Consider the following 22,810-nt stretch of genomic DNA (forward strand, 5'->3'; position numbering starts at 1 on the left):
CATTATTTCTTGTTCTAATTATAACTAGTTATACCAGTGCATGTTGACTAGAGGCAAATGCTGACTTTTTAATAGCAACCACTGTATTTTGAGTCTGACTGGCCAATAATGATTTGTAATGCTTGTATTTTGAACCTGGAATCTTGAATAGCTCAAGCAATGTCCGCTTGAACAGAAAAGAAACAATTTCAATACATACAGTGTATATATGTGTATGCATTTTCATATAGAACATACATAACATACATAAATTATTATGACGGAAATACTTTGCTTTACCAATTTAAGATCTTTTGATTATCAACAATGGTTAGCTGGGAGATTTATTTATTTATTTATTATATGGTCAACCAAAAATATGCCAGATTAAAAAATAGATTCTAAATCAAAATTTTTGTAGCTACAGTTGCAAGACAGGTCAAGCTAATTTTATTGGTTTTGTACTCTCAGGAGATGAAATTGGATAGACATAGAAGTAACCTTTCACCTTGGAGAGGTAGCAACCAGAAGGAACTAGTTAGTAATTTCGTCTGCCGTTAGTGGCTGCATTTCCCAGAGCTGTCATCAAATATCATGTAACAATTATGCTATTCTGGTAGATATAAACATAGAAAATCCCATTTGATGGTATATTGAAAGTGAATTTAAACTTCTTAGATTCATGTCCCACCCCCGTACCCTGTTACATTTTAATTTCCGATTCATGAACTGATAGGTATTTTGAAAGAAAACAGTTTGAAGCAGGACAGGTTCATTATGGTGAAATGTTGTGTGATAAATAATATTTAGAAGTGAACCTCAATCAAGTGTCCTCTGGAAAGTGGAAGGAGCAGCCTTTTCTTATTTTTTTATTAGTACTTTCCTGCACAGTTTCTGACAGGTAATGGAAGAAGAATATTGGAGGACATAAGCAATGGTTCTTGTATTGATTTAAAACTTGTCTTCAATTACATGCATTGGCCTACCCAAAATATAGGGACAGTTTATTTTAGCCTGCTGAGACACACTTAAGTGTGAGACTGAGGGGAGAGGTGGGCAGGCAAAAGTTGTTTTGAGCCACCTTTATGTTCCCCTGATGCTGGGCCAAGCCAGAAGACTGTTTGGTTCCTGGCACGAGTTACTGCAGCCTGTACCCTATGACCATAGCCTTCAGGAGTCAATCTGGCATCCAGGGACTAGATGGACTCAGGGGCTCCTTAGCCACCACCCCCGTTTTCCACAACACTTATGCTGGCAGACAAGATGGCAGGTCATGTTAGAACCACTATGGTGGTCCTGTGCCACTGGAAGTCCCCTATATTCGGAGTGTCCCCCTAGTGCCAGTTGAACCAGGTTTCCAGCTCTTTTGTACTACTGTGGTAACTCACATCAGTAGGATCACACCAGTGAATTTAGCCTATAACATTTATATTGAGAAATCAGCTTTTCACGCATAGCGATAAAAACAATTTTAAAAAAAAATTCCAGTTTGCAATGCGTTCCTTTGGGAACTCTTCATTTTCATTAGAAAGATAGAGATTTTTTTATTTCCCAAGACCAAATCCAAATCCTCCCTGTGGCAGCAAAATGCAGTCAGCCTGAGAGCCAGACCTGTACAGGGCAGGCAAGAGACATCCTGCAATCATCGGGCAAGGTGTTAACAATAGGGCCAGCATACTGTGCTGTGACATGTATTTGCTGTTTGCACTTGCTGATGGTGTCAGAAATCATGTCTGCTGGACTGAGTGCTAGCCATGCTCCCTGCTTGAATAATCATGACCCCTGTGTCTCTGGTGCCTGTCCCATCATATTAGGAGAGGGCGGGGGGAATGCCAGTTCAAGTTTGTGCATTATGACTAGATGTTGTATCCAGTCCACATCATGAGCACCACAATTTCCACACTGCATTTTGACTTCTTACACCCCTTCTGCCACTATATGTGTCTGTGTAGCAGGGGGAGGGTTTAACCCTAGAAGTTGTACGGTGCAACTTACAAAGTTATCATAATGCTGTTGGCTTGTAGGCATCTTAGATGGCAAATACAAGCAATAAATAATAACTGAGTCTGTTCCTATCTTGGATAATTGTTGGAAGGTTCTGAGATTGCATCCAACACATCTTGAATATTTGGGTACATCTGTTATGATAGTGTATATGTTGGAATATTAATTTAAACATTCTGTTGGCATTGCCAGTCAACTGTAATTGAACATGCTACTAAATATGTCCTCAGTTCATGCTAAATATTTTGATATTGACATGACTTTAGATTTGCAATGGCCTGTTGCAGCAAAATACAAATGAACTACCCCCTGAAACCTGCTGTCAGCGTTACAGCATATGGGTAGGGGATGTTTAGTAGTAAGTTTCAAACACTTCACCCTTCATTGACATAACTGTTTTGAAATAAAATCTGGAATCTCTTAAAAAGTTAGCAAGCTTTCTAATGAGTGGGGTGGTATCCTTGCAGGATAGACAGTAAAGCTACTGGACATACACTGAGAGACAATTTAGATGGATTGAATAAGCAAGGAGGAGATGCAAACAGGGCCTGGAAGTTTAAAAAAAATACTGTACAGTAAAGAGTAGCCTAAGAGATTGATCCTGAGAGCTGTAGAGACTCCTCAATTGCAGGGAGGATTGGGGAGAGGGATTAGACTCAGCACCTTCAGAATTAGACTACTTGTGGATTACAAATCCAAGGCAAGCACAGTGAAAATGCTAACACTTTTATGTTGCACATAACATTAGACAGCAATTTATTTGTGAAACTCCTACATGGGGAAGCCACAACGAGGTACTGAAGCTACCGGATCAAAATAAATAGTAGAGATGGACTTTAGCTGCAAAATCTACATCTGAAAATTTGAAGGTGTTTCCTATCACAGTTGTGGTCCAGGCCTATCTCTAGCCCAGGGGAGGGCAAACTTTTTGGTCCTGAGGGACGCATCAGGTTTCATAAATTGTATGGAGGGCTGGTTAGGGGAGGGAGTTGTGGCCTGGCCCCCACCTCCTATCTGCGCCCCCCCTGGGACCCCTGCCCCATCCACACACCCCCGCTCCCTGTCCCCTGACCGGATCCCCACCACCCCATCCAACCCCTCCTCTCATTCCTGACGGCCCCCCCGGGACACCTGCCCCATCCAACCACCCCTTCTCCCTGTCCCCTGACCGCCCCCAGAACCTCTGCCCCTGTCTACCCCCTGCCACCCTATCCAACCCCCCCTCCTTCCTGACTGCCCCCCCCGGGACCCCTGTCCCCATTCAACCCCCTGTTCCTCCCCTGACCACCCCGACCCCTAGCCACACCCCCGCCCCCTGACCACCACCCTGAACTCCCCTGCCCTCTATCCAACCTCCCTGCCCCCTTACCACATTGCCTGGAGCACTGGTGGCTGGCAGCACTACAGCCGTGCCAGCCGGCTGGAGCCGGGCCACGCCGCCACCGTCGCCATGCAGCACAGAGACCGGGTCAGGCCGGGCTCTGCAGCTGCGCTGCCCCAGGAGCTCACAGCCCCGCCGCCCAGAGCATTGCGCCGGCGGCGGAGCAAGCGAGCTGAGGCTGCGGGGTAAGGGGACAGTAAGGGAGGGGCCGGGGGCTAGCCTCCTGGGCCAGGAGCTCGGGGGCTGGGCAGGATGGTTCCACGAGCTGTAGTTTGCCCACCTCTGCTCTAGCCAGTTGTCAGAGAGCTCTGTGAAACTCATTGATTTCATTTCATAGGAGGTTGCCATTTTCTCTGGTTTCCATCCGCATTGATTGGCAGCCCCTTCTCACCTTGATTGTTGCTTTCACATAATACACTCTGTACGGTTAAGTCTGTACAAGAAACCACCTCAAAGAACTGCCCAATGTCCTGAGCACAATGATGCTTTACTTTGATTAGAAGACCTTCTCTACTATTCAGACAGTAGTTGTAACACCCTTGGATGGTCAAAACAGTGTTCTCTTTAGAGCATATGATAATGCTTTCAGCAGAAAAGTGACCTGGTTAGAAAGTTATTGAACATTTAGAGGTAGGGAACATGTAGGGAATTTGTTTGGTTTCCCTTCATACAAATAAATCACTGACATTTGTTTTAATCTCTCAATCAGCTATTGTTTTATTTTTAAAAATCAAATAGAATCATCTTAGGGGGCTATTCTAAGTGTCCCACTAACAAAATATTGTGTTTATAAATACCATTCTCTGGGTCATCTGGTAGGGGGAAAACCCCACAATGATATTGGCTGACTTTGGGGATTTCAGTAGTGTCCCATGTGATGTAAATATTCAGTAAGAGGCGGATTTCCTTCTCTCTCTCCTTGCCCCAGCTCACTGTGCTGCAACCTGAACACCTGGGAATGGTGTAGCTCCTGAAGTCCTGTGCACACCTGGAATGGGCATGTGCACCACTCTAGCAGCCCACTCCTGTCTATATCCCCTGCATACTATAGAGCTGTGCTTTATGGGGCATAAATACGGGGGACAACTAATGAAAAAAACAGGAACGGGAGTGAGGTCATAGGGCTAACCAAAGGGAAGTGATCCTATTGGGATCCAGGAAGTGGGCGGGCGAAGCCTGCCCACTGCGAAAGGACCTCCCCCCAGCCTAAGGGGAGGATCCACAGGTCCGTGATACCAAATAAATACGCGGGACAACTAATGAAAAAAACAGGAACGGGAGTGAAGTCATAGGGCTAAACAAAGGGAAGTGATAGAAGGCAGATATATTAGCCCCAGGTTAAGTAGGTCCCTTTTCCCTGGGTAAGGTAACAGGGAAGGTTCCAGAACAATCAGGAACTTTCTGGAAACAATTAAGGCAGACAGGCTGATTAGAACACCTGCAGCCAATCAAGAAGCTGCTAGAATCAATTAAGGCAGGCTAATCAGGGCACCTGGGTTTAAAAAGGAGCTCACTGCAGTTTGTGGTGCGTGTGTGAGGAGCTGGGAGCAAGAGGCGCAAGGAGCTGAGAGTGTGTGGGTGTGCTGCTGGAGGACTGAGGAGTACAAGGGTTATCAGACACCAGGAAGAAGGTCCAGTGGTGAGGATAAAGAAGGTGTTTGGAGGAGGCCATAGGGAAGTAGCCCAGGGAGTTGTAGCTGTCATGCAGCTGTTACAGGAGGCACTATAGACAGCTGCAGTCCACAGGGCCCTGGGCTGGAACCCGGAGTAGAGGGCGGGCCCGGGTTGACCTGGACTGTGGGTTCCACCAGAGAGGAAAATCTTTGAGGTGAGCAAATCCGCCAATAAGCACAGGACCCACCAAGGTAGAGGAGGAACTTTGTCACAAAGCACAGTCAGAAGCTGGCAGAACTGGGAACAGAACTTAGATCTCCTGAGTAGACCTGGGTGAAATTTTTCATCCAAAAATTTGTTTAGGTGAAAAATGCAGATTTGGTGACACCAAAACATTTTGTGAGTTTATGTAAATTTCACAGAATTGTTCATTTTGAAAAAAAACCTTCAAAAATAGATATTTTGATTTTTCTGTTTGAAACGACTTGTTTCAAAATTTCCATTTTATTTTTAAAAATTGTAAAAAGTTTTTAAATGATTGGAAGCAAAACAAAATATTTTGTTTGCCCCACAATTTTTTTTAACTTTTCAATTTGCCAAAAAAAAAAAAAATCATTTGCAGCCTGATCCAAAGCAAATTTCTTTTGATTCTTTGAAATGTCCAGCAAAGTCAAAAATGCTTTATTCACCAAGCTTTACTCCTGAGTTCCAGTCCATCACCTTAATCACAGGACTATACTTCCTCCTGGTTAGTTCCCACAGCTGCTTCTGCTCTGTTCCCTGCCTTCATTCCAACTCTCCAAGGTGCCTTACTCCCCTGCATGACCAGTGTCCAGATTAGATTTAGGCAGGGGCAGCTCTAGCTTTTTCGTCGCCCCAAGCACGGCAGTCAGGCAGCCTTTGGTGGCATGCCTGCAGGAGGTCCCCGGTCCTGCGGATTTGGCGTACCGCTGCTGAATCCGCGGGACCAGTGGACCTCCCACATGCATGCCGGCGAAGGCTGCCTGACTGCCGCCCTCGCAGGGACCTGCAGGGTGCCCCCCGCGGCTTGCCGCCCCAGGCACGCGCTTGGAGCGCGGGTGCCTGGAGCCGCCGCTGGATTTAGGGGAGTGCAAGTTAGAGTTCTAGTCTCTGGATGCGGCAGTCTGACAACAGCTATTGTTCACAAATGTTGAATATTATCATATCCCTTTTTTTTGTGCACCTAGAACAATCCTGTTGCTGCTTAAAATATAACATATAAATGGGCCATCTTTAACACCACACCCACTCTTAATTGAATGATCACATCGCTGCCTTGGCTGGTATGCAGTATGGTTGCATTCATTGTTTCAGTGTTAGAAGGACATTTGTTTTTTGCTTCTGCTTGTTTCAGTGACACCTGTGGAAGGTGGGGGACCAAGGAATTTGTCACCCACATAAAGTTTTCTTATGAGACTGACAGCAATGGCTGATTGAAGCAAAGCTGGGGCCTCCTTTTTAGTTATTTAATTGGAACTTCATGTAGGGTGACCAGATAGCAAGTGTGAAAAATCATGACCGGGGTGGAGGGTAACAAGTGCCTATATAAGACAAAGCCCCGAATACCGGGACCGTCCCTACAAAATCAGGCCATCTGGTCACCCTACCTTCAGATAGGTGGGGAACAGGAGGAAAGGAGAGGCAATGGTGAATGTGGCCAGAGGCGTGTTTGTTTCTGGAGAGTTACAGGAATTGTAGGTGGAGGTTTCCTGTTAAAACAAAAGGGAGTGGAGGCCTGTGATTCACCCCAGTCACTCAGGGCCAACATGCCAGGAGAGACATTCCTAGTCTTTAGGTGCTCAAGTTAGTGTCCTCATTGAGCTGCCAGTCAGCATGGAACACCTCGCCCTGCACACTACATGGCTGTAGAGCGTGAGCAGCAAAACTTCACGCTAGCATATCAATCAGCTCATCGGGCGTGGGAGCCCCTCCCTTTGCCCCCATCTGCAGGTTTGTCAGCAATGTCTGAACTGGCTCCATTGATCGTCCTGAGTATCAAACTGTATTTTCTCATGTGCAGAGGCCCCCACAGCAATTTAGCAGGACCTCTGCAGGTGCCATGTCTGCACTTCATCACCCCTTGGGTTCTATGCACTGAGTCCTGACCGGAATGTTGTATGCAGGTGTCCAGGAGGCTGTCGTGACTTGCTTGAACAAACAGACAAGAGAGATTGCAGATGAAACTCTGTGTGTGACCAGCCGCCGTCCTCCACAGCTACTGAAAGCCTGTAATCTGGAGCCCTGCCCCCCAAGGTAGGCGGCTTATATCCTTACCTTCAGCAACACATGCTTTCCTGTGCATGCAGCAGAGGAATAGTTATTATTTGATGCTTGAAACTAATTTGCAATGTCCCAAACTCCCACTTAAAACTGTTTTAAATGTCTATGAAACTAGGACATTTGGGGCCAGATTTGCTGGTGTGAATCTGGACTTCACTGGAATTCTATGTGTATATGAGTATCACTGAGAACAGTATCAGGGCCTGAGGTTTTTAGCCCAGTGGCACCTCATAAACTAAACGTTTTGTTTCAGTCCCACATGATTCTTTTTAATTGTTGTAAAGTGAAGAGAGAGAATTTAACTGGATGAAAGTCTATGGCCTCTGTTATACAAGAGGTAAGACTAGATGACCTAATGGTCCCTACTGGCTTTAAAAAATTATTAGCTGTGTACCATGGTGATGGAAGGCTCAAGATCATGAGCTTTGCTTGAAGGTTTTTCAATGGGATTTAAAGATACCACAGCAGAAACAAATCAAATATACTATCATGAGGTGATTTCAGTGTAAGCTATTTAAACAATATCCACAAGACAGACACACACAGTGTAATGTATTATAACTTTTTCAGTTTATAGTATTATTTTGCTTAGAGTCACAGAACCGTGCTAAAATGGAGGGGCATATCTCAGAAGGCTCATACATTTAAATCAGATAAGCATCCAAATGTTTGGTTGTTCGTCTGAACTTTATCCAAACTTACCTGAAGCTTTTGGATGCCCACATTGTCCGCCCTCCTTCCTCTCAATCCACCTGGCCCTCAAAAGTCCTCCAGAACCTATTCTTCCCAGTGCTTAGATACTATGGTGGAGGATGCTTTGGAAAACCCTCACCCTAAAGATAGCACACTTTCCCATTTCCAGGAAAAAGGCAGGGTATCATATCTCTGTCACTCATGAAGCAAAATGGCTTTTAAAAGATTCTTAGGGCTTTGTTTAGATGTGATTAGGCCTTTCCAGGTCTGTAGGTAATTATACTGTGTTATGTATGTGAATGTACTATATATGTTTGTAATTATTTAGGGCCTGATTCTTTTTACATCAAAGCCGCTTTACACTTCTCTGGCAATGTAAAGGACCTTAAAATGGGTTTAAAGATAACATAAGCCCACTTTAATGCCCCTTTATATTGACGGAGTGGTATAAAAGGGGCACTGGTGCAAATGACAATCTCTTAGCCTTTACATATGCACATGTATGGTACTATATGTGTGAGTAGTATACTCAGGGGTGTATGGTTATGCTGGTATATCAGTAGATTTAGGTTTCAGAGTAGCAGCTGTGTTAGTCTGTATCCGCAAAAAGAACAGGAGTACTTGTGGCACCTTAGAGACTAACAAATTTATTTGAGCATAAGCTTTCGTGGGCTACAACCCACTTCATCGGATGCATAGATTGGAACATATAGTAAGGAGATATATATACATACAGAGAACATGAAAAGGTGGCATCATCATAGGACCTAATCACATCAGCCACGCCATCAGGGGCTCATTCATCTGCACATCTACCAATGTGATATATGCCATCATGTGCCAGCAATGCCCCTTTGCCATGTACATTGGCCAAACCGGACAGTCTCTATGCAAAATAATAAATGGACACAAATCTGACATCAGGAATCATAACATTCAAAAACCAGTAGGAGAACACTTCAACCTCTCTGACCACTAAGTAACAGACTTAAAGGTGGCAATTTTGCCCCTCTCCAGACATAGCCATATCTAACTCTCCTTTGATGGAAGGTCAGGGTGGGAGTGGGAAAAAGGGAAGTATGTAGATCCAATCTGCTCATACTTATGTCTCTCTTCGCATTTCCTCCGACCTCTTACTAAATGTTCTCCCCACCCTCCTTCCCTGTGCATTTCTCCAGCCTACCTCCCACCTTGCACTCTTGGCTTTGTAACTTTTTATACTGCCCCCTGGATTGGGGCAGCCTCCCACGCCTCATGCACCAATCAACCTCCCTTTCTCCTTTGAAATCCCCCCTTAATACATGATTTCATGAAAGTTTCCAACACTGATCTCCTCTCTCTTGCGGTCAGCACTGCTTTGCAGTTGAACTGTCACCTGTTGTGGTATGTATAATAGGACAGATCCACAGCAGTTGTGGTAGATGTAGTGGCATAGCTCCATTGGATAAGTATATCTAGGTTAGATTGTAAGGGACTGGTTCTCTTTTGGGCTAAGGCCTCTGAACTCAATTCTGGCAATGTAAAGGGGCCTTAAGGTAGGCATTAATTACATTTACTGTGTAAATGAGAATCATGGCTTAAGTTCCTTAGGACAGGAGCCTTGTTTCCTAGATGCTTACAAAGTGCCAATACACTAATGGCATTATATAAATATAAATTACCAAGTAATATTAATAGCAACAGTCCGCAGCCTCCAAAGGGGCACACATGACAACAAAAAGGTTTGTTTGCTTTTTAATCCTATCATCCTAATGAGAGATCCTTCAGAATCTTAACTCAAGAAATCTTGATCCAGGAATTCTGATGGCAATGTAGAGCAGGGGTAGGCAACCTATGGCACATGTGCCAAAGGCAGAACGCGAGCTGATTTTCAGTGGCACTCACACTGCCCGGGTCCTGGCCACCAGTCCGGGGGGCTCTGCATTTTAAATTTAAATGAAGCTTCTTAAACATTTTAAAAACCTTATTTACTTCACATACAACAATAGTTTAGTTATATATTATAGACTTATAGAAAGAGACCTTCTAAAAATGTTAAAATGTATGACTGGCATGCGAAACCTTAAATTAGAGTGAATAAATGAAGACTCGGCACACCACTTCTGAAAAGTTGCCGACTCCGATCTAGAGTAAAATCCTGGCCCCACTGAAGTCAATGGGAGCATTCCTATTGACCTCACTGGGGACAGGATTTCACCTCTAGTGCTTTGAGGCCTCGTGGCAGAGGTTCCCAAACCGAAATCCATGATTCCCAGTATTCTTGCTGATGAATTATGGGGAAAGCTGGCTCGTCTCGTGGTGCTGGCTCTTCCTCCTTGTTTCCAGCTGCTAAACTACATTAAAAGAAGCTAAAAATGTATTAAATTCTTTCCTAATATGACTGTGCCATGTAAGTGACTGCTGTAATTGTGTTTATTGTGAATAAGAAGAGAGGGAGTCCACTGGACATAGCAAATGGGGTGGCAGGTGGCCCTTAAGATACTAGACTGTAGTTCACACTGTGAAAAACTCTGAGAATCCCTGCCCTATAAAATGAGAATTCCCTCCCTTTTTATTTAGGCAGTCAGGAGAAACTGCTTCAGTGGAGATTCAGCCAGCAAAGGGACAAAACATGGTTACATTTTGAGTCTAATCCACTTTAAGAACTTCCTGTTGGTTTAAGAGTGAGAACATTTGTAGGCTTAAGGGCTTTACCTCTGCTACAGACACTCTCGGGTTACCAATGGCAATCTCCATAGCTTCTCGAAGGGTTATTCCAGCCAGGCATAAGGCTTAAAAACAAGCCTTTCCAGGGCAACAACCAGCTTTATTTGTTACATACCGTATGTGCAAGAATAGTGGACAATGAAATTCTAGAAGATTTTTATGATTGGCCATTTTTTAAAGAAGACCCTCTCAAAACAGAAAATTACTTACCACAGGAGGAATTGAAAAGAATGGCTTTCGCTCTATTTGTTATTCCATCATTTTATTCCATCATTTTTCTTGGGCAGTTGAGATAGCCCGGGGAAGGGATCTTTACTGTGTGACAACTTTTTTCCCTTTAAGTCAGGATCAGGAGAGTAGGCTGAAGGACTGCAGACTTATGGGATTTATAAGAGCACCTAAGTGAGTTAGGCCCCTAACTCCCAATAGAATGAGGCACTTGCCCTGCTTTAGCTGCTTTTGTAAATACTACCAGGCACCTCATTTTTAGGTGCCTAAAGAACTTTGTAAATCTGGCCTGCTATCTTAGAATCTTTACACTGTGAATACATCTATTGGTGAGGAACCAAAACCAAACCACAAAACTCAAGTTTTCAAAAATTCACAGCTATATGGAGTCAACAAAAAGTTTTGTTTTGAGTTTAGACAGAAGATTTTCAGAACCCAGAGAAGTTTCACACAAAACTTGACTGGTTTTGTTTCCTTGTTCAAACCTCAAAGCAGCTGAGTGTCCCGTGGTTTTGGATTTTGTTGTGAGGAAGTTTTTCCTTCAAGAAAAATGGCAGAAGAAAAGCCCAATGACTTTTCTCTTGGATACAGCTAAACAAAACCTCCCCATAAATAATAGCTGTTGAAACAAGGAATGGTGGAATGTAGAGGACACTGGCAGTTCTTATTTTTGAACTTGGTGCCTCCATACTGTGGTTTTTGGTGTATTAGAAATTAACAGAATAGAATGGCCTGTCCTTAGACTAAGGTATCCTTATTTGTTATTTCTGAGTGCACACAACAGAGATACACCCAGGGCATAATTCTGATCACACATCAGTGAAAATCAGGTGTAACAGGAGTGCAGAATCAAGCTGTAAGCAATTGATTAGTGAAGATAGAATAGATCTATCCAGTAGTAGATTCAGAATAGCTCATCAGTTAAAAATAAAGTTTTCCCCTCCCACTGCACTGGGAGAGCGATTCTTTGAGAGAGAAAAACACACATTTCTTCTGCTTGCTATGTTTATATTTTAAATTGTTCTAAACATAGTCTGAAGAATTAATGTCCAGTGATGTCTTCACTCTTCTTGACAGCAAAATTGACCCATGTCTAAAAACGTTTCCTTCCCCCGCCCAAAATACAAAGGCAGTCATCTTTTAATCAGATATAATCACCCTTGGTTATAACTGCTATGGCATGAACAGCTCATGATAAACCACTGAGCACTACCAAAAGGAAGAAAGAGTGTGCCATGGCTGTGTTCTTAATTATAACTGCTCAATAGCTTGGTCACTGTGTGTTGAAAAGATTTGGTAAACGTGTGTGGAGGAGGGGAGAGAAGCAAAGCAATGAAAGCCAGATGGCTGAAAAAGAAGGAAATTCCAGGCAATTTCTGCAGCTTTGTTCTCACATACTTTCAAAACTAAACTTTTATTCCTGTGCAATAAAGAACAGCTGAATGGTACAGAACAGATAAACAGTGAAGAAAAAGCACATCGTTCCAGGAATAACACAAGGTTTTCCTTCCCACCTCTCCCTACCTCCTCTTTCTCAAAACGGTAGTTCTAATGAGAACAGAGAAGGGACTGTACGAGCAAATTGATGGACCCAATACATGGCTGAGGTATCAAGGCACCATAAGCCAGGCTGGGCACCCGCTCAATGCTCAGTAACCACCTCCGTTTTTCTTTTTTTTTCCTCTGATGCTGCCTGTTCTATTTTTGTCTAACATAGGACACATTTGAATGTATTGTTTTCTCTGCTGGATGCTGTATTTTTTTCCCCGTTTTGTTCTTTCTCACTTCCCAACTGAATTCAGACTATACAGGTGAAAACAGAATTTACTTTTTTTGTTTTGTTTGGGGTCCTGGAGGTGTCAGATTGTTTGTGGGCCAAACCTACTATAAGTGAATTCCACCTAGACACTGAAATGAATTAAGCATGTATTAAGGGTCGAACCCTGAGGTACTTCCTCTGACCCATACACAGGTGCTCAGTGTGTGGGAGAGAGCATAAGAAGTCTGCCCATCTTACGCAGCCAGGCTGAATTGAAGCCTCTCGGTCTGTTCCTTGAAAAACAATTGTGACTTGTGATTTCTTGTTGTGTTATCATTGGTACATTGATATGACAATACAGCGCCACTGGCAGGAAATACCAGTTCTTATTCTCATTACAGCCATTTCCCAGAAAAAGCCTAAGTTATGTCATGCGTTGCCTGTCTTCACTGTCTCTCTGTGCCACTGTCTAGTAGGGCCGGGTGGTAATTAAACATTGAAACAACATACCAAGGGATGTGGTGCACCAGCGGTGCTGGAATAACTTGTAGAGTGAGGGTGCTGAGAGCCATTGAACCAACATGTAAACCCTGTATATCAGGGGTCGGCAACGTTTGGCACGCGGCTCACCAGGGTAAGCACCCTGGCGGGCCGGACCAGTTTATTTACCTGCTGACGCGGCAGGTTCGGCCGATCGCGGCCCCCACTGGCCGCGGTTCACCGGGCCAATGGGGGCGGCGAGAAGCGGCGCGGGCGAGCGATGTGCTGACCGCGGCTTCCCGCCGCCCCCATTGGCCTGGGACGGCGAACCGCGGCCAGTGGGGGCCGCGATTGGCCGAACCTGCCGAGTCAGCAGGTAAATAAACTGGCCCGGCCCGCCAGGGTGCTTACCCTGGCAAGCCGCTCGCCAAACATTGCCGACCCCTGCTGTATATGATGGAAACCACTTCAAGCAAGGGGGTGCGGCAGCACCCCTAATTCCAGCACCTCTGCGGTGCACTCTCCCTCACGTGAAGTCAAGATTGGCTGTCTTCTAAAACACGCTCTAGTTCAACCAGAAGTTCTGGGCATTGTGCAGGAATCACTTGGTGAGGATCTATGGCCTTTGCTATGCAGGAGGTCAAACTAACTCATCCTAATGATCCCTTTTGCCCTTAAAATCTATAAGTCTGTGACCTGGAGAACCATTTATCTTCTCTGTAATCTCTGCAAGCGTTGCCAACCCTTCTGGTTTCAAGGGTGCCATCCCCTTAAGTGGCTGTCCAAAAGGTGTCAAGCGCCTGTCATGCCCAAAGCTGCTCATTTTTTAAATTTACCTTCCCAGCTATACTTGGATATATTAGTAGCTTCATAGCCATCAGTTCTGATTCAATATCAAACATGTACTCCTGTACATCTTATTCTGTAGCAGTCCCAGTACGCCTACCCAATCATGCCCAGACAGAGACTTCATTTCCAGCACTAAGATTTATACCACAGAGTCAGGTTACACATCAATAATGCAACAACTTCCAAATTGTCTGTTTGAATAAAACAGTTTTAGAAACTCCCTTGCAATTTTTTTCCTCAATCCAACTCCTCTAGATTAATATTCATCTTTTCTTCGGCCATTTTGGTTCTTTAATAATATAGGTTTTTACCCATGGATGTTCTCCTTCACTTCAGCTCATGTTCAATTCATAGTTCAATATGTTTGTGAAATATTAGAGCACATCTTTAAATAATCTTTGAAAATGACTTCTGGACATTCCATATTTCCCTCTTACGTCTAAGGACATCAGATTACCCTTCTCAGTCAGAGAACCAGATAGTTAGATAGATGCCTTTCTCTGCACAGGTCTCATGGTCACAAACCTTGGCACTGACAGACATGTTAGTACATCCCCAAATTGGAGTATAATTTGATACTTTTCCTCATAGAATAGTTTGTGATGAGTTTGTGCTTACATGGTGGTAGGGTCTTTGTGAGCCATGTAGAGGAAAATTTCTCCTCATTTGCCTTTTCCTGGCACTGTTGTTTTCCTGGTTGCAGCCAGCTTGCTTCAGTCTATTTCCCTCCACCCCTCTCTTTTCTAGTGCCCATTTAATCAGAACCAAATACTTGCTGCCATATAATATTTTTCAATATTTGAAAGACTTGTGCTCTCCGTTTCCCATTTTCTATTTTCACTTCTTATTCTTGGTTTCCTCTTAATTGCCTCAGTAGAAGGAATTCACATTTTTTTACTACAAAAGGAACGATTTCCCAACCATGGCTCTAAAGAGGGAGTCTCTGCTTTCAAGCCAAAAATAAAATTGCTTAAGTCCAATACGTTGCACAACAATGGCCTTTGTTAATTTCACATTTATTGCGTTATTCTGCAAAATACCTTACATGATCTCCCAGTTGGTTTATCTGACTGTGAAACCGCTATTTTAATTAAAAAAAAAAAAAAAAAAAACAGCAGTATGCCACTGTGAGGCCTAACATGAAGTAGGGTATACTAGCATATACTCGGGGGAGGGATAGCTCAGTGGTTTGAACATTGGCCTGCTAAACCCAGGTTTGTGAGTTCAATTCTTGAGGGGGCCACTTAGGGATCGGGGGCAAAATCAGTACTTGGTCCTGCTAGTGAAGGCAGGGGGCTGGACTTGATGACCTTTCAGTTCTAGGAGATAGGATATCTCCATTATTTTATTTTATTTTTTTATTTAGCATCATGTTATCTTCCAATCACAACTCTGTTAAAGCATCTTGTTGCTGTAGTAAGTTGAAGAGTGTCTGATATTTGTGGAATCAATAAAGATTTACTAATGAAAACAGGTAGCTTCTATTAGAAGAACAAATAAAAGCAGACCCGACATACTCTAAAGGAACTGTATAATTAATTCAGTCAGTCACATTTATTCATCAAATAAAGGGAGGAAACAGGTTGATTTTCATTTGTAATTGAATTTGGAGTGAAGTACGTTCCCACGAAAAGTTCCAGATTGATGAAAACAAAGTGCTCTGTATCCACAAAGTAGGTGCAGCCTGGAAGTAGCAGGATTAGCTTCCCCACACGTGTCCATCAAACTTTCTTTTCCACTAGGGATGAGGATGCAGCTCCTCAGGCTCCATTCCCATTAAGTCCTTGGACTCTCTGCTAACCTAAAGGTTCAACTGTAGTAGTAGATTTTTGTCATGTGCACTGTTGCCAGTAGGGACAGAACTAAGACAACTCACTTCGTACAGACCTCTGAATAGCAGCAGACGTTAACAACTTTTGGTTATTAACACCCTTGAGAGATATTTGAACCACTTACACAGAGGTGAAGGCTTTATATTTCATTACAGTTACTTGAACCGTCTAATTCTCTAAAAGCCTGGTCTACGCTACAGAGTTTTGTTGGCAGGAGTCAACTTTAGTTGCCACAGGCTTGCATGAGTCCACACCTAAATTTGTGTCCCACCCACAGGACCCCCCCACCATGTCCACTGACACAATAATACATTCCGTGGGATACACACAAATTTTGGACTGGTATAAATATGTTGGATAGGGATATGAATTTTTTTTACTGAAATAGTTATACTACTAGTACAGTGTGAACACAGTTATACTAATATAAAGGTGCCTTATGCCAGTATGGCTTATTCCCCATCCCATGTGGGAATAGGCACTTTTATACAAGTGTAACTGCATCCACACATTAGCTGGGTCATACCACTTTAATTATGCCTATATAGTTAAAGCAATACAAATTTTGTGTGTAGGCAAGGCCTAACAGGCTAATTTCAGGGCATCTGGTAGAAGTGCCTCAACATAAGTCTACTCATGTTCATAATGATACTTCTGCTGCCATCATTCTGGATACCATTAAAGCTGCTGCTTCCAGACCCTCTGAGCAGGATTCTGATCTCATTTTAAGCGCTATATATCCATTGATTTCATCAGCTAGTTCCAGATTTATAGCGGTGTAACTGAGACTGCAATCTGGCTCTCTGCATCTGGAGCAGCTGCACACATGTGTTTCGATCTCTGTATGCCATGATGAGGAAAATCAATTTCTATTCCAAAAGACTGAAGTGGTTACTAAACAGAGTACTAGTCCGGCATGGCAGCATTATCTCAAAGGGAGAATTAAAGAGAAAACACTGGTTTTGGACATGATTTTGGAACAAGCCTCTATGCTGCATCACTACCACCATGTTGCAAAAGAGACATCAGGATGGGGAACTCAAATACAAGCAGAGGTTGGGTATTCCAATGCTGTAAATATATTTTTATGATGAAATAAATGTGCAAAAAGACCGGCATGCCTGAAATTGAGAGAGAGACTGTTTGTGCCTGATACACTAGGGAAATAGTTCAAGAACAGTTCATCCCAGTGCAAATATTATCTCTGTAATGCTGCCAGCCAGGGTCACCAAGAGTTGCATTATCTGCCATTTAAGTGGCAGCGCTGGTTGCAGAAGTGAGATCGGACAGGGAGTTACTTCAATCCATAGACCACTTTTTCCAACATTGTTTCATTCGTGAATCTACTCTCTTTGTTCATTTGTTTCAGTAACACCTCCTCTCTCTCCTTTTTTCTCTGACTCCATTTCAGCACAGGCATCCTTCAACTCGAGGAGTGTCTTGTTACATCGTGGAATAAAATCTCATGTTGATGAATATTGATCTTTCAGGTTATGAAGTCAAGGCTATGTCTGTGATTTTTATTTTTTTTTCCCATGCAGCTCACAGACAATTCAAGCTGACACAGGGTACATTGTTCATTTTAAAAACATTTCATTGCAGGTTCTAAAATGTGTTTTTCTCCATCACAAGGAAATCAGTTTCTTGCACGTCTCCCCCACCGACTGAACACTTTCATACACATTTGCCCTCTAGTATCTGCAGTCTTTTTGTCAATTCACTTTTTACTGGCTGCCCTAATGTTAACTAAAAATGGATCATTTTGCAAATAGTCATTTTAAAGTGGGAGGTGGGGTTGTGTTGCGCGTTTTCACTTTTTCCAGATTACGTTAACTTAGTACAGGGGAAAGGTGTTGGTTTATTTGACCACCATAGAAGGAGATGGAGTCCCTGAAAGACCCCTGCCATGGGTGATATCAATTGGATTGACAGTTTTGGCAGCTGAAATCCACATTCCAACCAAAAAGCATATACAATGTGGGCAGTAACCATGCAAACTTCCTCATTCTGATTCCTGGAGGAACCACCTCTAGGACAGTAGTGTGCTTCACAGTTCCTGTGCCCATTCAATCTGTAGCCTTTCTGTTTATACTCTGAACAAGAATGCCAATAGGATGATAGGTTTTGTGGTGTGGACATTTTTCCACTAGGAAACAGGATTTAGACCATCCCTTCACCTTAAAACCCTCTGCTCTGTCTCACAGGCCTTGCGCTCTTCTCTGTCATCCCTGTACCTTACACTCATCCTATACTAGCTGTCTCTCAGTCCTTCACTCAGATGGTCCAAGTGCAGCTCTTGTGATCTGTAGTAACCGCCTTCCGTAACTCTCCTTCACCAGTTCTCCATCTTTGCTCCTATTTCTACTAATTTCTCTCCCCCCTGCTACTATTTTGCATTTTAATTTGTAATTGTATTATTTAATTATGTAAACCTTTTGGAATATGTTTTTATGAAAGATATTAGGCCAGGTTTTATTGTATTTCACATATACCACTGAACAGCCTTCTAATGGGAAAGACTTTCCATCACTGCTGTTTTGGGTGAGAGCCTAGATTTGAATCAGCAAGATGGGTGTCTCTATTTAATGTAATCTGTCTACCTATTTCTATCATGCTTGTCACCATCATACCTCACTGCCTCAATTGTTATATTGGGTCACAAAACTCTGTGTGGTAACTATGCGGTTGCCATTTTCTCTCACTGTTGTAATTTGCTGAGCTTATATTTCTATTGTAAATTCCCTTGTGGTCCATGTAGTGTGTGCAATTCTGGTGTTGTCCACCAGGAAACCCACATTGTGTGTTAGACTGCATCCATCTATTTGGCTTCTTACACTGGAAAAAGAGATGTCTACTAGGGCTGGTCAAAATTTTTCCATCTGTACGGTTTTTAATGGAAAATTGTGTCTTCAAATAAAATAATTTTTTTCACAAAAAGTATCTGCTTTAAATCCCCAATGGTTTGGGGTTTTTTAATTTTGGCTTAAAAAAACATTTTTGGCTAAAAATTGAAGAAAAAAATTATTTTAAAATGCCACCACAGTGTCTCATGGGAACTGTGGTTCAGAAACCTCATACACCTCTACCTCGATATAACCCTGTCCTCGGGAGCCAAAAAAATCTTACCACGTTATATCGAACTTGCTTTGATCCACCGGAGTGTGCAGCCCCGCCCCCCCGGAGCACTGCTTTACCACGTTATATCCGAATTCGTGTTATATCGGGTCGCGTTATATTGGGGTAGAGGTGTACTTATTTTTCCTCTACTGTCTATGTTCTGCAGCTAGATTACATGATGCATTACGGTTAGGGACTCCCATGATGCAATATGGTAGCCTAGCAAGAGGGGAGAATATGGTGCATCATGGGAGATGTGGTCCAGCCAAGGAGCTCGGTCTCTAGAAGAGAAATAGGAGCATAAGGCACCTGAACTACTATTGCCATAATGTTCTGTGGCACCATGTCCAAATTTACATTTTTTGTTTTCATCGAATAAAATTTTACCTGAAATATTTTAGTTTTCATCAAAAAGTCAAAACATCAGCTAATCAGGATGGTCAGTAGTGGAGATGCTGCTTCCAGGAGGCAGCAGTACCAGCTCTTCAGGCTTAACGCTGGTAGGTTTACAATTGGATCTTGGATTTCCTGTCAGCAATTAAAATCTAACATTGACTAAACTGATTCACCCCGTGGCGGATGTTATAACCAAGTGTCCAACAAGTATATATGCACACAGAGAATGGTTGCATTGCCACAAATACAAATCGAGCACTGGAACTGAAATCAAAAGGATGTGTGCATCCCATCAGAGATTCCTCTGTCTCCAGTGTCTGGTGCAGGATGTGTAGGGTGAGAGGCAGAGAGAAAAAGCCCAGTATTGATGTAATATGTGATTAATTCACTCTGATGTGTGTGAATATACACTGTTGCCATGCAGCCCCTGAACAATAAGGAGGGTTTCTATGTGCAGGTGCCAGATGTTAAGAGGTAAGATAGACCTCACTCCAAACTGAAGAATGCTTATTTTAAAAATAAGTCCTCTTGTATCATTTTCATATGGCTTTAACTACGTAAAATGATAATTTTTTTTTTTAACTGGGCTGGGAGGTCTTTGTATAGAAGACTGTTTGCTTTTCTCATGTGCTGTTCAATTTTCTTGGCATTACTTGAAGGGAAACTGTCAAGATGACAATCATATATCTTTCAAATTGTTCCTTTCTTATAACATCTCGATTATAAGAATGTTTTAAAATCTACTTTGTTTTTTCGTCATTTCTGCTTTTCATTTATGGCCTGATCCAAAAGACTTCTTTCCATTGGCCTCAAACAGGCTTTGGAGCAGGCACTTCACATTTTTAAACTTCTGCCTATATAATCTATCTATACCGTGCTTATCACCATGGTGTCTGAAGTCTAGAGTTTTTTGGGCCCAATTTTGACAGTGAAACTAGATTTGTCAGTTTCACCTTCCATGAATAGTTAGTTAATAGCTATCATCACTTTCTAGTTCCCATATCTTTAAAACTATGATCTATGTCTCTGTCTAGGACCTTATACTGGCACCAGTCACTATGGTGAATTGAGGATTATTAACAAAATTAACTGTTTACTATTATTTGTATTGCTGTAGTGCCTAGAGGCTCCAATCAAGATCAGGGTCCCATTGTGCTAGGTACTGTACAAACAAGTAGTCAGAAACAGTCCCTGCCTCAAAGAGCATAGTCTTAAGACAGACAACGGGTGAAAGAACAGAAGTATCATTGTACCCATTTTACAGATGCAGAATTGAGGCACAGAACAGTTGACCCTGAACCAGCAAAGCACTTAAGCACTTGCGTACTCCCATGGAAGTCAATAGGACTAGTCACATGCTTAAAGTACAGTACATGCTGAAGTGTTTTACTAAATCATGCCTTCAATGATTTGCCCAAAGTCAGAGACGGAGTTTGTGGCAGAGCCAGGAACTGACCCCAGATGTCCTGAGCCTTAATCCAGTACTGCAAGGCCATAATTTCTGTTACTTTTCTTTCATTCTAAAAATAAAAAACAACATGCTTTCATTGAAATTATTTTAAAAGGCCATTTAAAACTTTCCATTCATATTAGGTTATGTAAAACTTAAGAGTTGGATGTAAACCTTTGGGTCCTCTCCCATTCCAAGCTATAGGCCCTTACACAACTAAAAATGCCTTATAACATGATGAAGACATTTTGATTTAGAGACTACTGGCAAAAGTCCCATTGACTGTTCTGGGAGCTTTTCCTGTGTAGCAGCTACAGAATCAGACTCTTAATTTAGAGCAGCTCTAAGGCCTGGTCCACACTACCCCCCCACTTCGGACTAAGGTACGCAAATTCAGCTACGTTAATAACGTAGCTGAATTCGAAGTACCTTAGTCCGAACTTACCGCGGGTCCAGACGCGGCAGGAAGGCTCCCCCGTCGATGCCGCGTACTCCTCTCGCTAAGCTGGAGTACCGGCGTCGACGGCGAGCACTTCCGGGATCGATCCCAGAACATCGATTGCCTGCCGTCGGACCCGGAGGTAAGTTTAGACGTACCCCAAGTTACTATCTACCTGTGCTTCTGCTTTAGAAACTACTTATCCTGTTTCACATTACTAGTAATAGTAATAATATAGTATAATTAATGCCCAAATTATGAATGAAGGTTTGCAGAATGAAGGCATTTTCTGGTACATTCGCTCTTTTGCTGCTAGATTTGAGTTGTCTGTATCTCTGTCCTGTTCTCTCTCTCTCTCTCTCTCTCTCTTGCAAATTGCTGAGCACTCTAGTCCTCAGTTTACTCAGTGGGACCGCTCACATGCCTGAAGTTAAGCACAGACTTAAGTACTTGGCTTGATCAGGCCTAAATTTGGACAATGAATCCATTCAGGAAAATCAGTCTGTTCATGGATAATTTAAAAAATAGAAAAAAAAGGTGGAATTCGTCAAATAAATTATTCATTACAGATTATTTGTCCAGCTCCTTGCAGGAGCTGATCTCTAGATTTCCTAAATGGATGTTTTTTCTGTGCACATAATTTGTCTGGAAATTGTAATTATTCAGACTTTATAACATCCATCACACCATACATCACTACTCCCCTTTTATTCTTTAACACTTATTAGAGTTACATGACACTTAGTGCTTTTGATTTTCGGGCTTCGAATGGACATTCTGTCCCATTCCAATGTACCTCTGAAGCTGCATACACGTGAACCCATAACCTCAAAATAAAACATATTGGAAGCTGCACCGTTTGACCATTTCATTGCAGAACCAGCCCAGGTTCAATACAAGGGCTGGTGGCTGTCTTTGTGTACTGTACAGCTCCAAGTGCATTGTCAGTGCAGAGCAAATACTAAATAATAATAAAGATCTGCAGGAAATTGAGCCTGGCTTCACTTGAAAGGATCATAAACTTTTAAGAAAACTGGTCTGTTTTGAGTTTGTAATGATACAAAATCAGGTGTGTTTCAGTTTTGTCATAGACTTTTCACACAACCTAGCAACAGCAATAATCAGGATGTATTATTTTGATTGTCATCTGCATACTCGGCAGTTCCATAGGAACCTTTGAAAATAAACCTCCTTTCATTTATGCTCATTTGCAAAGTGTAACTATGGGAAAAAAATCCCAACCACATCAAGCGCTGTGAATAGTCTTTTTCCCCCCTGTTTTCCCTTCCTCTTTTCAGCAATCTCTGAATGCCTTTGTTTTTCTGTAGCAGTATTAACAGTTTTTCTTCAGCCAGTTCAAAAGTTCAGTGTGGAGTATGTGTGCAAGTCTATGCAAAGGTCAAAAGCTTTCTGCTTCTGGTCCTTGTGAGCTATGGTCGCTGAAATCTTTTAGGCGTCTCATTTGTGTTTAAAATATAAAACTGCTTTCCAGGACTTAAGTGGGGTGAGGAGAGGTTTTGGGGAGGTTACTTGTTTAAGCCGTTGCCCTTACAGGTAAACTAATAGACCTAGAGCAAGCACA

At 42.7% G+C, this 22,810-nt stretch overlaps 1 protein-coding gene across 2 annotated transcripts in view; it reads left to right on the plus strand.

Moving 5' to 3' along the window:
- Positions 1 to 22,810, plus strand: part of ADAMTSL1 (ADAMTS like 1) — a 274,580-nt gene that overhangs the window by 160,590 nt on the left and 91,180 nt on the right. For both annotated transcript variants that reach the window (XM_026652366.2, XM_026652367.2), the window contains one exon: positions 7,123 to 7,252. In XM_026652366.2, coding sequence (XP_026508151.1) covers positions 7,123 to 7,252 — 130 coding nt within the window. The remainder of the gene's footprint in view (positions 1 to 7,122; positions 7,253 to 22,810) is intronic.

This window comes from Terrapene carolina, unplaced genomic scaffold, assembly GCF_002925995.2.
Source record: "Terrapene carolina triunguis isolate 2854851 unplaced genomic scaffold, T_m_triunguis-2.0 Scaffold113, whole genome shotgun sequence".
NCBI lineage: Eukaryota > Metazoa > Chordata > Testudines > Emydidae > Terrapene > Terrapene triunguis.